The sequence below is a fragment of the Molossus molossus genome, unplaced genomic scaffold (genome assembly GCF_014108415.1).
Source record: "Molossus molossus isolate mMolMol1 unplaced genomic scaffold, mMolMol1.p scaffold_m16_p_3, whole genome shotgun sequence".
Lineage (NCBI taxonomy): Eukaryota > Metazoa > Chordata > Mammalia > Chiroptera > Molossidae > Molossus > Molossus molossus.
Window position 1 is genome coordinate 99,914,661 of NW_023425366.1, and position 15,093 is coordinate 99,929,753.

General features: G+C 59.8%; 1 protein-coding gene across 3 annotated transcripts; it reads left to right on the forward strand.

Annotated features, from left to right (window-relative positions):
• Positions 1-112: 112 nt before the first annotated feature.
• LAT2 (linker for activation of T cells family member 2) lies at positions 113-14,582 on the forward strand. Of its 3 annotated transcripts, XM_036280232.1 has the most exons (13): positions 113-261; positions 4,477-4,591; positions 5,018-5,057; positions 7,581-7,624; positions 7,789-7,840; positions 8,095-8,132; positions 8,384-8,419; positions 8,499-8,529; positions 9,079-9,134; positions 10,727-10,822; positions 11,072-11,143; positions 11,622-11,742; positions 13,614-14,582. In XM_036280232.1, the coding sequence occupies exons 2-12, from the start codon at positions 4,498-4,500 to the stop codon at positions 11,723-11,725; spliced, it is 663 nt and encodes a 220-aa protein (XP_036136125.1). In that variant the 5' UTR covers positions 113-261; positions 4,477-4,497; the 3' UTR covers positions 11,726-11,742; positions 13,614-14,582. The 3 variants fall into 3 exon arrangements, with proteins under 3 accessions (XP_036136125.1, XP_036136126.1, XP_036136127.1); XM_036280233.1 differs by lacking the exon at positions 113-261 and having other exon boundaries at positions 4,498-4,591; positions 13,618-14,582; XM_036280234.1 differs by lacking the exon at positions 113-261 and having other exon boundaries at positions 4,498-4,591; positions 13,639-14,582.
• The last annotated feature ends 511 nt before the right edge of the window (positions 14,583-15,093 follow it).

Below are 15,093 nucleotides of genomic sequence, written 5' to 3' on the forward strand. Positions count from 1 at the left end.
CTATCTCTCTGTCTCTCTCCGTCTCTTCTCTCTCTGTTTCTGTCTCTGTCTTTCTGTCCCTCCCTCCCCCCCCCCCCTACTTCTCTGTGTGCTCACAGCAGAGCCTGTCCGGCAGGGCAGCGGATGTGAGGTGACTCGGTGACTGACAGGAAGCCTGCCTCCTTGCTTGCTGCCCTCAAGTGTCTGTGGACTTGGTGTCAGCTCCAGCATGTGTGGGGGCTCAGGATGAGGTGGCCGCAGTGAAGAGCCCCTGAATCTCAGGTAAGCCTTCCCCAGGAGGGCCTGGAGCCTGGCCCTGAGGGCAGGGGTCCTGAGGCTGCCCCCAGCCCGGGCAGCCCATGGGGTTGGGTGGCCTCGCTGGCTCAGCTCGAGTACGCGGCAGCCCACCGGGCCAGGGGGGAAGATGTCAGGACGCCCGGCACCCCCTCCTTTGGCCCCAGTCCTGTCCCGGCGCCCCTGACTGGGGAGCCCTCACCCTGGACCCTGCGGCACTCAGAGACAACCTGTTTCTGGGGCTTCAGCCACTTTCCTGCCCTCACCTCCCTCAGTGGAGCCTGCAGACCCGGGAGGCCTCCAGGGTGGTGCCATCACTCCAGAGGCTGGCGAGGGGCCGGGTCGTGGCTCCCCAGATCCATGCCCATGAGCCTAGGTTTCTTCATGGGTAAAATGGAACTGGAACACCCCAACACGGGGCTCTGGGAGAAGGGGTGAGACTGCAGGCAAGCGCCTAGGTCCTGTCCCAGGCCAGGTGGGAGCATCTGTCCCTGCCGCCGCCGCCACCCAGCCCAGCCGCCAGCTCTCTGCCAGGGTTCTGAGAGGCTGCAGGCCCTGGGGGCTCCCTGTACGCGCCTCTCTCAACAGGGGGCCCTGGCCTTCACCATCCCCCACTCTGCCCTGGGACAAGGGCTGCCCAGGCCCTGCACCAGTCACCTGAGCACTGAGAACCTCCATTTAGAGCCTCTCGCCGGCCTCTTCTGAAGGCCAAGGCTGTTTGGGAAAACAAGACAGATCCCAGAGCACACCCCAGTGGCTAAAGCCTTGCTAGGGTTCAGACCAGGAGCTCTCACTCCACCTCCACCCCCAGCCTGCCCTGCAGCCCTGGTGGGCCTCAGTTTCCCCATCCACAGCATGGGAGAGTGGACAGGATCACCTCCAAGGGTCATTCTGGGCAGGAGGCTGTGACACAGACCAGGGAAGCCAAGCACCGAGGGCTTTTCCCACAGCCTGATTGTTGCAAACCTTGTTCATATGAAAACTGCCCACTTCCCCTTGTGCTATTTTGGCCTGCTGAGCCCCGGGCGGTTCGGCCTCCCTCCCTCCCCACTCAGCCCGGCTTGGCATTTTGGGGCCTCTGGGAGCTGTTGCGTCTACCTCTCCTGAGGCCCAGCCTCCTCTCCCTCCCCTCCCCCACCCCCTGCTCTCAGAACATGGCTGGAAGCAGAGAGACAGTGGATATATTCAGTGTTGTGGGGTGAGGCACAGGAGTTTTCCTCAAATCAGTCTCTTTTAAAAAATATTTTATGATTCTTAAAAATATAATATAAGAAAAAGGTAAAGGAGTGTGGCCCTCAGAGGCAGCTGCCTTGGGTTTTGGTCCTGGCTCCGTGACTGGAGAGCTGTGTGGCCTTGGACAGAGCACTGGCCTCTCTGGGCCTGGGTCTCCCACAGGGTGCCTCCGGCATCTCTGACAATTCATGCCGGGCCGGGCGGGCCGGGCTGGGGCGGGAGCCATGCTTTCTCCCACCCCAGCCCCTCTCAGCGCCCAGCAGAGCACCCACGGGGAGCTCTGGGGGGGCTCAGGCCAGCCTCTCCGGGCACTGGGCAGGGGAGGCTCCTGACCAAGCTGCTCCACACCGTTTGCTGGGCCCAAAGCCAGCTCTGGCCCCCACAGGCTGCGGCTACCTCTGCCCCTTCCCGGGACCATGATGATGGCTGGTCATGGTGGTCACAGCCAGCCACGCCCGCCTGCACTCCCAGGCCTCATGTGACAAACCCACGGAAGAGTGTCATTATTTCCCCCCATTTAATAAAGGGGCAACCAAACGCCTGTGACTGGGATTCAGTTTTTGTTCCTGGGCAGAATTTGCATTCTCATGCTCCCCTGCCTGCCCTCCCCCAGTGCCACGTGGGTGGAGATGGACCAGGGCAGGGGCCACCCCTGAGTGTGCTTCACCTCAGGAAGCAAGAGGGCTCTCCGATAGTCGGGGTCCTCTGGGGTGGAGGGCCACCCTTCCCCAGACATCGGCAGGGTGTGTCCCAGGGCTTCAAGTGACAGGCCAAGAGTGCGGACTTGTTTCTGGGCCTTAAGCAGCCCCTGGGGATGGCCGGTGATGGAGTCATGTCCCAGGGGCATGTGTGTGACCCATTCTGAATGTCCTTGCCCAAATCTCCTTTGGGGATAGAAAGAGTCACTGTCCTAACTAAATGACAAAGTTGTCGAGGGCCAGGAGCCTCGACAGGAGCCTCGAAGGAGCTTTCCAAACTAACCAGCTGCAAGTAAGACCTCAGTAGTTTTCTCTAAAGGAAATCCAGCCCTGAGCCTGACTGGATGTGATTGATCCCCATTTTACAGATCAGAAAACTGAGGTCAAGAGATGCTGGGGCACAGGCAGGCTTTGACCCCAGGAATCCTCCCTCTAAGGCAGGTGTTCCCAACTTCAAACATCCTGAGGTGGACTGGGACCGTGCCTGGGGTCTTGGAAGGGGGTCTGCCCCAGGGTGGCCACAGGAGGCAGAGCGAGCTGTGCAGACCAGGAGGGCAGTGCCCAGCCTCTGAGAGGAGGGGGAGCGGATGCCCCTCAAACAGCATCCTGCGTGGCAGGGATCCATCTCTCTCTTCACGTGGGGGCTGCTCCGTCACGAGATTTGGGAACTCTCGTGTTCCCACTGACTCACTTGGAGTTTTGGGGAAGGAGAGGTGGCTTCTCTGGGATGGGTCCCCAATCAAGGCTCTGCACTGCATGGAGTTTCATGTCATCTTTGCCACAGAGATTCGGGAAGCTTAGCCCTGGCCGGTTTGGCTCAGTGGTTAGAGTGTTGGCGCACAGACCAGAGAGTCCCGGGTTCGGTTCCCGCTAAGGGCATGAACCTTGGTTGCAGTTTGTTCCTGGCCCCGGCTGGGGTTGTGTGAGGTTGTGTGGGTGGCAACCACTCCATGTGTCTTTCTCACATCGATGTTTCTCTCTCTTTCTTCCTCTCTCTCTCCCTCCCGCTCTATCTGAAGATAAATGCAAAAATGTCCTCGGGTGAGGATAAGAAAAAAGAGAGAGGTGAGGGCGCAGCCGGGGCGCAGACCTCAGGGCAGTCCGGAGCAGGAGGCGGGCAGTGCAGTTAATCTCCCCAAGCCTCACCCTCCCCAGCTGTGAAGTGGGGAGAAACCCTTCTCCCAGGTGTGCAGAGTGGACCCTCAGTAACGGGGGCTCCGTGTGCCTGCCTGGGGCACAGCCCCCTCTGAGACTCCCTGCTTGCCCGCAGCTGTGTCCCAGCTATTTTGAGGGGGCTGAGTCTCTGTGTAGTTTCGATGCTTCTCCTTGGAAGTCCCCTCGAGAGGGCTAGATTTGCCTTTGCCAGACCCTGGTGAGTGGTTCTGATCGACAAGGCCTGACAATCACAGTGTAGCCCCAGGGCTGGCCTGGACCAGCCGGCAAGACAGCAGTCAGCACTCAGGGATCCAGGGCTCCTTGCCCTGCAGACTCTCCTCCAGTCCCACGTCCCACCAGCCACCATGGGCAGCATGCCAGGCCCCTCTGCCCCGAGTGCGCTTTTCCCATGCTCTTAAACCCACCACCTCCGAGAAGCCTTCTCTGATTTCCCTCTTCCCAGTGCCCAGGACAGGAGGAATCTGGGTGCACAGGTGTTTAATGAATGGAAACCCCACCCCCATCTTCCCCAGGAGGCTGGGGACAGGGTGGAGAAGTACACTAGGTTGGGTGAGGGCTGCTGTGCGCTCCCACGCCGAAGGGACCACAGACTCTGAGCTTGGGGACCAGAGCCGGGTTTACAGGAGGGAGGGGGTGCAGTGGGCAAAGTCGGAGTTTGGGTCTGGATGCTGAAACTTGAATCCTGTCTTTCCCCTTAGTAATTGTGAGATCTCTGGCCTCAGTTTCTTTATCTGTGAAATGGGACAAGCCTCCCCTCAAAGGGCGACTGTGTGGATGAAGTGAGGGTGTGTTAGGAGTGCACAAATGCATGATGCTGTCCGGTGGGTCCCCAGAACCTTCCAGCATTTATCAAGTGTTGATGCTGGCCCTGGGGACCGAGAGCACAGGCCGGTCAGATGGAGGCACAGACGAGAGGCCAGACCGGGTCCTGACGGGCCCTCCAGCAGGTTTGGGAGGGCGCTCACAGCCTGGACTCCGCGGTGGGGCGACCGGACAGTGGAAAGAAGAAACCCGAGAGTTGGGGCTGGGCGGGCTCCTGGAGGGACAGCCTTCCGGACCTCCCGCCCTGGCTCACGCCCGCGCTGTGGCATTTCAGGAACAGTGGCCAGGAGCCGACATGAGTGCGGAGACGGAGCTGCTGTGGCCCGGGGTGGCCCTTGTGCTGCTGCTGGGGGCAGTGGCCAGCCTGTGTGTACGCTGCTCCCGCCCAGGTAAAGGTGGGGTTGTCATGGGCGCAATGGAGAAGGCAGTGTACCCAGAAACCCTCGCAGACCCAAACCTGGCTGCAGTTGGAAGGGACACTCAGATAAGCCTCACGGGAGTGACTCCTCCAAGGGGTGCCCCCAACTGCCCCCAACACAATCTGTCTGCTCACTGTGGGGCTTTGGTTTTGCTGGGTCAAGGGGTGTGTCTGGGGCAGAGGGCTGCTCTGGACAAGGGGGGAGGCTGGGCTCCTGGGGCGTCCACCCTCTCTCCGCCCCACTCTCCTAGGTAAACAGGGAGAAACACCATGTCATTGTCAGCTGGCCCACAGTGACTGGCAGGGCACCGGGCAGCCCAGCCGGGATGAAGGGAGCCTCGGGTCTCAGTTCCCACCCTGGCCCGGGACACTTGCTAATCTGGTCCCGTTCTTGCAGGTGCGAGGCGGTCCGAGAAAATTTACGAGCAGAGGAACCTGTGAGTGCCTCAGGGCCCGGCCCAGTGACAGTGTGCCTTGGGTGTGGGCCCTGCCTCGGGCATCCCTGCTTGCTGTTCCTCACCCCCTTGCTCACACTTCCTCCATGCTGGGCCCTGGGTCCCCAGCAGTCACTCGGGGGCTGTCCGGGCCCTGCTCTAGCCTGGTCAACAAGGGCATCAGGAGGAGGGGCTGCCACTCTCCAGCCTGACCAAGGGCATCTCTAGGGATCCCCCTGTGAACCCGGCCCAGGCAGCCTGCTGTGCCGGGGGAGGGGTGGGTGGTGACAAAGGAATCCAGCCCTCTCGGGGCGATGGGCACTGGGGCGTGGGGCAGAGATGGGCACAGAGCAAAACGAGCTGTGTCTGAGTCTGCCCTGGAAAATGCTAAAGAAGCTCGGAAGGATGTGGGCATGTCCCTTGGGGGATTAAAGACGGCCTGACAGAGGAGGTGGGAGAGATTTTAAGAGAAAAAGAGGCGAAAGGGGACATTCCAAAGAGAGAGAACAGTGTGGACATCGCTAACAGAGGACCAGGGTGGACACTGTTTTCCGGGGAGGAAGTGGCAGGTAGCGTGTGTCTCGGGAGAGATGGGCTGGGTGACAGCCGCGACTATGGGGAGAGGTCTTTCCCTTTCTTCTAAGGGCCGAGGGGCCTCAGAAGAGCTGGAGGCAGGCGCTCATGTCCCCGGGAAGGAGGCGGGACAGAGGTTAAATGGGGTCAGTGAACCCAGCAGAGCCGGGGGACCCGGGAGATGAAGCTCCAGGCACGTTTAGGGCAGGTGGGCCTCTCTGGAGTCCTGAGAAGGTCTGCTGTGTGGGACACTGCAGACCAGGGTGACCCGACAACAACCTCAGGCGGGGGGCCGGCAGCCATTGGCGTCCTTACATTGAGTAAGAGAGAGACTGACGAGGGGCCTGGGGGACTTCTGAGGCTGCGTGTGCACATGTGCACAGGCCTGAGCGCCCACTCCACCCACACGCTCCCTGCACACTTGCTCATGCGTGCACTCCTCACACATGCAGCTCTGTACGCGCAACCGGGTGGCTACTCACGTACAAACGCGCACACACACACCCTTTCTCATTTCCTTTTGCAACTGAAAAACCACAATGAGATTTGAAAATAGAATGTCCCCATCCAGGCCCACCCCTGGGGCCGGGACTAGATCTCTCCAGGCATCTTCGGCTATTTGGCTGCCCAGATTGCCAGCCCACAACCTCCACCAAGGGTGGACTGGGCTCCTGCCCCCTACTCCTGCCCTGAGGCCGCCCTCCTCAGTACCTCCCCTCTGCCCTCCTCCCTCGCCCCTGCCCACTCAAGGCCCCTGACTGAGCTTAGAACTGCAGACTAACCCTCCTCACATAGGGGGAGGGAAATGAGGCCAGGGTGGAGGGGAGGCTTGGGTTCTCCCCGCCTCACTTGGGTTCAGTTCTATCAGCCTGTGTGAAAACAGCTGTGGGCAGGCCCGGCCCCTGCATCACCCCCTCCGGGAAGCCATGCCTGACTCTCTCCTGTAGACTTAGAACACCCTTCCTCAGTCAGGTCACCTAGACTCCCAGCACCCAGGAGCTTCTGGAAGGCTGGGCCAGGTACCCATATTAGTCCGGGGGAGGAGCCCAAAATGCTTTCATGATTCGCTCATCTGCTTCACCCTCTTTAGTGTGGCTTCCATCCAAAAGGGCACTTCATGGTCCAAAAGGGCAGGCAGGGCTCCAGCCCTCATCTCTGCGTTTCAGGCAGTAGTAAGAATGAAGGACAAGGACCAAAAGGCTGTCCCCCATTTGTCAGTGACTCCTTGAAGGAGCTTTTCTGGACCTCCCAACAACCTTGGCTTGCGTTTCATTGACCAGAGCTTAATCACATGACCACACTTAGGTGCAAGGGAGGCTGGGAAATACAGTCTTTTAGATGGGCATGTTGTTGGCCAAACAGAAGTCAGAGTTGTATTTCAAAAGGAGACGGGGACACGGGGCCGGGGTGGATACCTGGCTGTGTCAGCTAGCCTGCAGTAGCCCCACCAGTTATTTGGGAGTGGGGGTGAGTGACTGGGACACAGGAGTGGGGCAGGGGTGCTTGAGGGGTATGCTCTCTTGGGGTGGTAGAAGGGTGGGGCAGCCCCCTTGATGCTCTTGGTGGAAGTCACTGTGGGGTCCCTGAACAGTCACCCCAACCATCACACCCCAGACTCTCAGGGTTGCCTCCCCAGCCCTGCCCACAGACCCTCCTGACCATCTCTGGGGTTCCCAGGTAGGCCATGCTGAGGGACAGGTCTCTCTGGCAGCTGGCCCCAGGCCAGGGCCATGTGAAAAGGCTGGGCACCCGGTGCAGGGCTGGGGAGCAGCCCAGAGAATGAGGGCCTCAGGGGGCAGAGACTCAAAGGGGTGGCAGCTCCTTCTCCTCGCTCTGGCCCTGTCACGTCCCTCCTCTCTGTTCCGTGTCCCCTCTGTCCCTCTCTGCTGTCTCTCCGTCTCTTGGGCTATGGGAGGCCAGGCCCTAGCTCAGGATGGTCCTGTGTGTTTCCAGGCAAGAGAACCAGCAGAACTTCGCAGTGGCCCGGACCTATTCCTGTGAGTCCCCACGGCGGGGTCCAGGGCTGGGCTCGGGTTGCGGATTCATATCCAAGTCCCTTCTGTCTGCATTGCCTTGAGGTGGTGGCCACACCTGATCTGCTAGGGTGAGGGGGTCAGGGGGCTGGCAAGGGGTCCAGCCAACACCCCCTTGCTCTTTGCAGTGGCCAGGCCAGGGCTCCTGATGGACATGGCCTCTGACACGGCACCAGCAAGGTAGGAATGAGCCCCTTGTCCTGGGTCTGGGGGGGTCCCAGCTCCCACAGGAGGCAAGTAGCAGGACTCTGGGGTCCCCACCTGCTGAGCCCAGGCCAAGCCCTCACTCCTCCCTCAGACCTCAGAGTTCCAGTGTGGACTCTAGAGCCCCAGCAGGAGGCTGGAGGGTGGTGGCCTTCAAATCCTTCGAAACCCTAGGGCCACCCCTCACCCTGAGCCCAACCCCAGCACCTGCCTCCCCCCCCCCCTTGCAGGAAGGAGAAGCAGCTGCGGTTCTCCCCCAGCCTCGAGGGTGAGTGACTGGGACACAGGAGTGGGCCAGGGGCGCTGTGGGGCCCAGACATGTGACTACCTGGTGAGACAGGTACTGTGCAGGCTGCAGGGGAGGGCTGGGTGGGGTGCAGAGGAGCCAGGCCTGACGGGGAGACCTTTGCAGAAGAGCCATACAACCAGGCTGGGAGGCCTGAGGGCTGGCCTAGTGGGAGCGGGAACAGAGAGCAGGACAAAGCTGTGCAGGTAAGAAACCTTTGGCCTTTCTTCCAGATTCTGCATCCCCAAGGTACCAGAACTTCAGCAAAGGTAGGTGGGCTCCGGGGAGGCGGGGCTGCGGTGGGGGCCCCCTCCGCGAGCTTAGGTCTTATTCTGCCTCCTCCTGCAGGAAGCAGACACGGATCAGACACAGTCTACATGTGAGTGGCTTTGCCCAGCCCTGGCGCCCCCTCCCACACCCTCCCCCTGCCCTGCACGTCTTTATTTCCGATGGCCTCATGCCCTAGGACCCAGCAGCCCAGGCCCAGGCCGGCTCTCAGCAGCACTGTTTCCCTTCAGGTGGCTTTGTGGGAAGGGGGACGGTGACTTGGACATGGCCCTGCTCTGGGGAGGGCCCGTGTCAGGAAACCCATCTTGCCTCACCCAGGCAGAGACAACTTACAGGGGCACCTGGAAGCCCAGGGAGGGCCCTCAGATGCCTCACCTCACAGATGGGCAAACAGCCCAGGGTGGGTGAAGACTTGCCTAGGGTCACATGGCAAGGTGGCTAGTGCCAGGTGCCCCCCCCCATCCCAGGGTGACTCGGGGGTCAAGGGAAGTGGGATGGAGGGATCAGGAGAGACCCTGGCCCAGCCCCGGGCCACTGGGGAGTGATGGCTGCAGCAGCCCTTGCTCACTGCCCCGGTGAAGCCCCGACCCCAGCCACAGGCCTCCCAGCAGCTGGTGTCGTGCTTGTGTTTTCTTGCCAGAGACCCCATCACCATGGACTGTTACAGCTGGGGGCAATCCCAGAAGCCCTGGGAAGGTGAGGCAGGGGGCGGAGGGGGCAGGGAGGAGGCGCCTGGGAGCTCGGCTTCACCGCTGGGACCGGAGGCAGTTAGGACTCAGAGGAGGGGACTGGGCCTCGGTTTGGATGGACTGGGGAGTGGGGGGAGATGAGGGAGCTGGCCCCGTGGACAGCAGCCCAGGTGCGGAGGTGGGAAGGGATGTGTGGGAGTCAGAGGTGGGCTACAGGTGAGGGGGCAAGAGAAGGATCCCTGGACAGGAGGAAAGCGGGCCCCTTGTCACCCAGGCCCCATCTAGGGCTGGGTGCATATGGGACCTCAAAGGAAGGCCCTGGATGCGGCAGACTTGACGTTGGATGCTGAGCCCCGCAGGCTCTGAGGGAGCGGGAATTCTAGGCCCATAACCCCTCTGCTGTACGGAAGGAGAAACTGAGGGCTGAGGGTGGACAGTGCCTGCCGAGAGATGCACAGGCCTGGGCTCCTGCCTGGGCCGTGCTGGGGCGGGGGTGAGGCTCCATGGTGGGCAGGCAGCGGGGTCCTCTTCCTTCCCCCTGCCACCTCCAAATTGGGGTGGGGCCCTTATTTCTCAGAGCCTTTTTTTGTTTTTTATCCTCACCGGAGGACATTTTTGCATTTTATCTTCAGATAGAGTGGGAAGAAGAGAGGGAGGAAGAGAGAGAGAGAGAGAGAGAAACATTGATGTGAAAGAGACACATCGACTGGTTGCCACCCACACGACCCCAACTGGGGCCAGGGACAAACTGCAACCCAGGTACGTGCCCTTAGCGGGAACCCAACCTGGGACTCTGGTCCGCGGGCCGACGCTCTAACCACGGAGCAACCGGCCAGGGCTCTCAGAGCCTTTTTGATTCCGATGGACGCTGGGTGGGTGGTGGTGAGTGTTCAGCTTCCCAGTTAGAGTAGGGAGCAATGCTGGGGTGCCAGGCTCTGATCTGCCACACCTAGCCGAAGCCCCTGCCCAAGGGGGTTTCCTTCCAGATAAGCTGGTTCCTGGCCCTGCTGGGCCCCCAGAGTCTCTCATTACTTGATAGAGGTGGGCCGCCCTCCAGCCAAATATCATGCTGGGTCTGAATGCAGCTGTCCCCCAACCTCCCCTCCCCGGTACATTCAGAGGTCACCATGAAGGACAGAGAAGGAGCCAAGAGGTGGCAGCTGCCGAGCCAGGCCAGTGCCCGTTAAGGAGTTTGTCTAGGCCCTGGCCGGTTTGGCTCAGCGGTTAGAGTGTCGGCCTGCGGTCCAGAGAGACCCGGGTTCGGTTCCCGCTAAGGGCACGTACCTCGGTTGCAGTTTGTCCCCGGCCCTGGTTGGTCGTGCGGGTGGCAGCTACTCGATGTGTCCCTTTCACGTCGATGTTTCTCTCTCTTTCTCCCTTCCACTCTATCTGAACAAAAAAATGGAAAAATGTCGTCAGATGAGGATAAAAAAAAAAAGAAGTTTGTCCAGGAAAATGTTCGAGGCCCTGGGGGACCCAGAGGCCTGGGGGCTTAGCAGGACAGGTCATCTGCCAAAGGAAGGCTGGGTGGAGGAAGGAGGAAGAGCCAGGCTTGATGGACAGAGCCCACCATAACGAAGCCTTCTCCCCTGTCCCCAGATGATGATGATGCTAATTCCTACGAGAACGTGCTCATCTGCAAGCAGAAACAGCCAGACGCAGGCGAGGCCGCCAGCCAGGGCTGGGCAGAGACTGGTGAGCTATGAAGTGCCCACGGCTCAAAGCATGGCCCGCCTTGAAGCCCGCAAGTCCACTGATACCTCCAGTGCCTTTGGGTCAAGCACTGCCTGGTGTCCCGGGAGGAGGCCCCGTTGTCCTGGGCCTCAGTGGGAATGCTCTCTGGGTCCTACCCCGAGGGGCTGCCCGCATGAGGGCACCTCGCTGGCCTGAGGACGAGCCTCGGTGGCTCCCCCTGCAGCCCCTCCCTGGTCTCTCTCCCTGCAGGTGACGAGGAGTCTGAGGATTATCAGAACTCCACTTCCATCCAGCAGTGGCGGGAGTCCAAGAGAACCATGGGTAAGTGGCCGGAGAGCAGGGGCTCCTGGCGGTCAGCTGTGGCAGGCTCAGAGAGGCCTGGCCTGGGAGGGTGGGGAGGGGAAGCAGGAGTTGAGGGGTCTGGCCTGGGGGGACCAGGCTGGGGTGGGCTCCCCGGCAGCCAGGTCAGCTAACTTCACAGCGAAGCCTTCAGCACACCAGTGGCTGTATTGGCCTTGAACCAGGCCAGGGCGCCACTCAGCAGCCACGGCTTCCTGAGGCCGGGCCTCCTGGGCAGGCTGGCCACCCAGCGGCACGGACGGAGTCCCACTCACTCTGCTTCTCGGGCAGGACAAATCTCTGCAAATCCCCAAACGGGACAGACATGCCGTCCAGAACAGCCCTTTTCCTTCAGGCTGTTTTGTGGCATCAGGGGTTTGAGCCCTGGGTGGCATTCTAGCTTGGGGGAACAGGTCCGGCACCATGTGAACCAACTGACAGTTTGCCTGCTGGTCCCCAGAACAAGTCCGGAGAGAAGCACCTCCCTCCCCTGCAGGAGGCCCAGATGAGGATGACGGAGAGCCCGACTACGTGAACGGGGACGTGGCGGCCAGGGAAGCCTAGGGCCGGCCTGGGAGAAGGTACAGTGCAGGGGGGAGGCCTCACTGGCTGGAGGGGCCCATTCCAAGGGAGGAGGAGCCGTGGTGGGGGCCAAGGAGCAGCACCCATGGGTGCTGAAGCAGAGCAGCTCTGCAGGGTGCTGGGCCTCTAAGCAGTCCCTGCCCACCCTGCCCGACTCCCATGGCAGGCTTGGTGAGGCGACAGAGTCCCTGCGAGCACAGGGGTCTCAGGCCGGGAGGGTGTCAGGCAGGGAAGGTTGGTGAGTCATTGGATGAAGGTGGACTCTGGGTGGGTCTCTGCAACATTGGGGGAGAGACTTAACCTCCCAGATCTATTTCCTCACTTGAAAAATGGAGCTAATGGGACCCGTGGCTTAGACAAGATATCACATAAAGCAGGAGCCCAGCAGGACTTGGCCAGAGTTGGACGCAGGGACGAGGGGCAGGACTGGGGGATGATGGTGCTGATGACAGTATCAGTAGCCACTTTGCCAGCCAGCAGGGAGTCAAGTGCGCACACACATCACCTCTGCCACCCCAGAGGCATCTTGCACTCAGCCAGCTGCCCAAGGTCACACTTAGAATAAGTGGAGGAGGGTAGCAGGATCCACCCGTCCTCTGGGGGGCGGGCGGGGCTGGTCCGGAGCTGGCCAGAGCTTCACCAGCTTCACCACACCTGCCAGGGGCGAGTCCTGCCTTTGGTGCTGGGGCACAGTAATAAACACAATATACAAAATGCCTTGACGTTGTGGTGGGAGATGCCACAGATACTCGTGAACTAAGAGAGAGAACAGAGGAAATACGGCGGGATGGCGGTCACAAACCCGGCAGGGAAGAGGGGTACAGAGGGGAGTTAAGCTGGGAGGTCAGGGAGCCTTTGGAGCCCCTGCCTCAGCCCTCTGGGGAAGGACACCCAGGCAGAGGGACCAGCAAAGGCACATTCAGAGGCTCTGACGACAGAGGGAGGAGGGGGTGATTGGGGTGGGGTGGAGGTGGAGGCCAATCACAGGGGCAACACCTGAGTTTTTTTTTCTGAGATTTGGGATGGGAAGGGGAAACATGGGAAGGTTTGAAACATGATTGTGATTTGATATTTCTAAAGAATCTCTGGCTACAGAGTAGAGAAATGAATAGTCAGCCCTCTGAATCCATGGATTCAAACAACCCCAGATGGAAAATATTCGGGAAGAAAATCTCATAAAGTTCCAAAAAGCAAAACTTGAATTTTCCACACACTGAGCACGACCCTGAACCCACACAAATGATATGTAGGCATACCCTGCTGTCACTGATAAGGGACTTTAGCATCCTTGGGTCCTGGTATCTGGTGTGTGTGGGGGAACAATCCCGGAACCAGTCCCCTGAGGGGGACAAACGTGAGAGCAGGACAAGTGAGTTGAGAGTCCAGACAAAAGAGGCCACCTTGGCCCAGGGAGGCAGCAGGCAGTAGGACTCACCGGTGCCCTGGGCATGGGTGCAAGGTAGGGGAGTTGGAGAGGATGGCAAGTGTCTGCCTGAGCAATGACAGGATGTGTGTCGGCCACTGAGATCTGGGGGCTACGGGCAGAGCAGCTTTGTGGGCCTGCTCACTGCAGAGGCCCCTGCAGGGGAGGAGATGAAGAGGGCGTCGGATGCGCCTGGAGTCGGGGAGTCGGGCTGGAGATAGACACTGAAGACAGGTGGGAATAATCCAGGCTGTGGCCAGGACCAAAGAGCAGTCAGGATTTCAAAGGAAAAGTGGAAGGTCTTGGAAGGAACAGCTCGATAGGCGGCTCCCTCCTCAGCCTGGGAGGGCAGCTGAACGCTGACCGCCACCGAGTCCCTCCCCTCACGGCCCAGTCACTCCGGGCCAGGGGGACCGAGTGCTAGCCAAGCAAACCTTTTCCTTTTAGCCAGCCGTTTCCGTCTTCACCAAAGGAGCCAAGGAAGCCAAAGCTCACAGGAGTATTTACCGTCTCCCAACAATCACTTCTCCAGAGCTGCTGGACTTCCAGACCCCACCACGGTTCCTCGTGGGAGGCGCACCCTGTCCCAAGGACCACCCCTCGGGCCATGTGGGACCAGCCTGGGTAAAAACAGTTACTTATGGAACCAGCTTCCCCGGGGGCTGGGCAGGAGCCTGGTGCCAAGGGCAGTGCGGCTTCCCCTGCAATCGCATGCCCGGCACTTAGGGCAAACTGCTCCTCCACCAGCTGAATCGTACAGTACTGGTATCCATGTCCTTTCTCTGGATTTGGATCCCGTTGCTTATCAATGTTGGCTGTTGGGATTTGTGATCCATAAGCTTGTACAATTATTTTATATAGGTGGAGCCATATTTAATATTCTACACTCCAGGGTAGATTTTGTCTACCTAGTCTTCTATAAGCATTACATGTACTAATGTCAGCAGATTCTTGGGGAGCCCTGATGCTCCCTTCCTTGGGCCTCAGTTCAGAGGAAGAGATAAGGCCACAGTCACCCACATGCTCCTTCAGTGGCACGTCCTGGGGACAGAATGTGTCACTTCTGCCCAAGGGGCAGGCGGGGTGGAGCAGTGGCCCTCCTCAGTTGCCCTGAACACCTCCCGGCTGCAGGGCTGGCCCAGCTGCTGACCGGGCAGCGGGCTGTCTCATGGGAAGGGGAGTGGACAAATGGGACCTTGAGTCAGAAAATCCAGCCAGGGAAAAATGCCTCCTCCAATCCAAATTTTTCATCTCAATAAACCTTTTTAGTTTAAGAGTAGTAGTTCTCCAGTGTCTACTTTCCCCGCTCCGTCAAAAACCAAGGGAACTGCCTGCAGGTGTGGCTCATGGTTGAATGTCGACCCTGCACCAATAGGTCACTGGTTCGATTCCCAGTCAGGGCACATGCCTGGGTTGTGGGCCCGATCCCCAATGGGGGGCATGCAGGAGGCGGCCAGTCAATGTTCTCTCATCGATGTTTCTCTCTCTAAAAATCAATAAAAGAAAAAAAAAAACAAGGGAATGAATCAGCCTGTTTCATGGAAAGGGTCCCTGAAGCCTGGAGGGAGGGAGGGCTGGGGGCAGGACCGTGGGCCCCAAGCCCAGCTCTTTCCAGGATGCAACCCCAATTCTTTCCAGGAGACATCAGTACAAGTTAGGAAATTAGAGAAGAAAGAGCCCGAGCATTCGAACACAACTATGGCCACCTGTCACTTCACACTCCGAAGCCTGACCTCAGGAGCTCAGAGGCCTGCTCAGGCTTGCGCAGTGGGGGTGGGGTGCCGCGGGAGGCTCCGGGCGAGTCCCTCCTTGGTCACAGGTGTGGAAACCCTGTCTCTGGGGCCCCTCACCTGCACACTGGGCACGATCGCTCCTTCACCTCACAGGGATCCCGAAGCTCCGGACAAAAAAGAAGACGGAGAAAGTA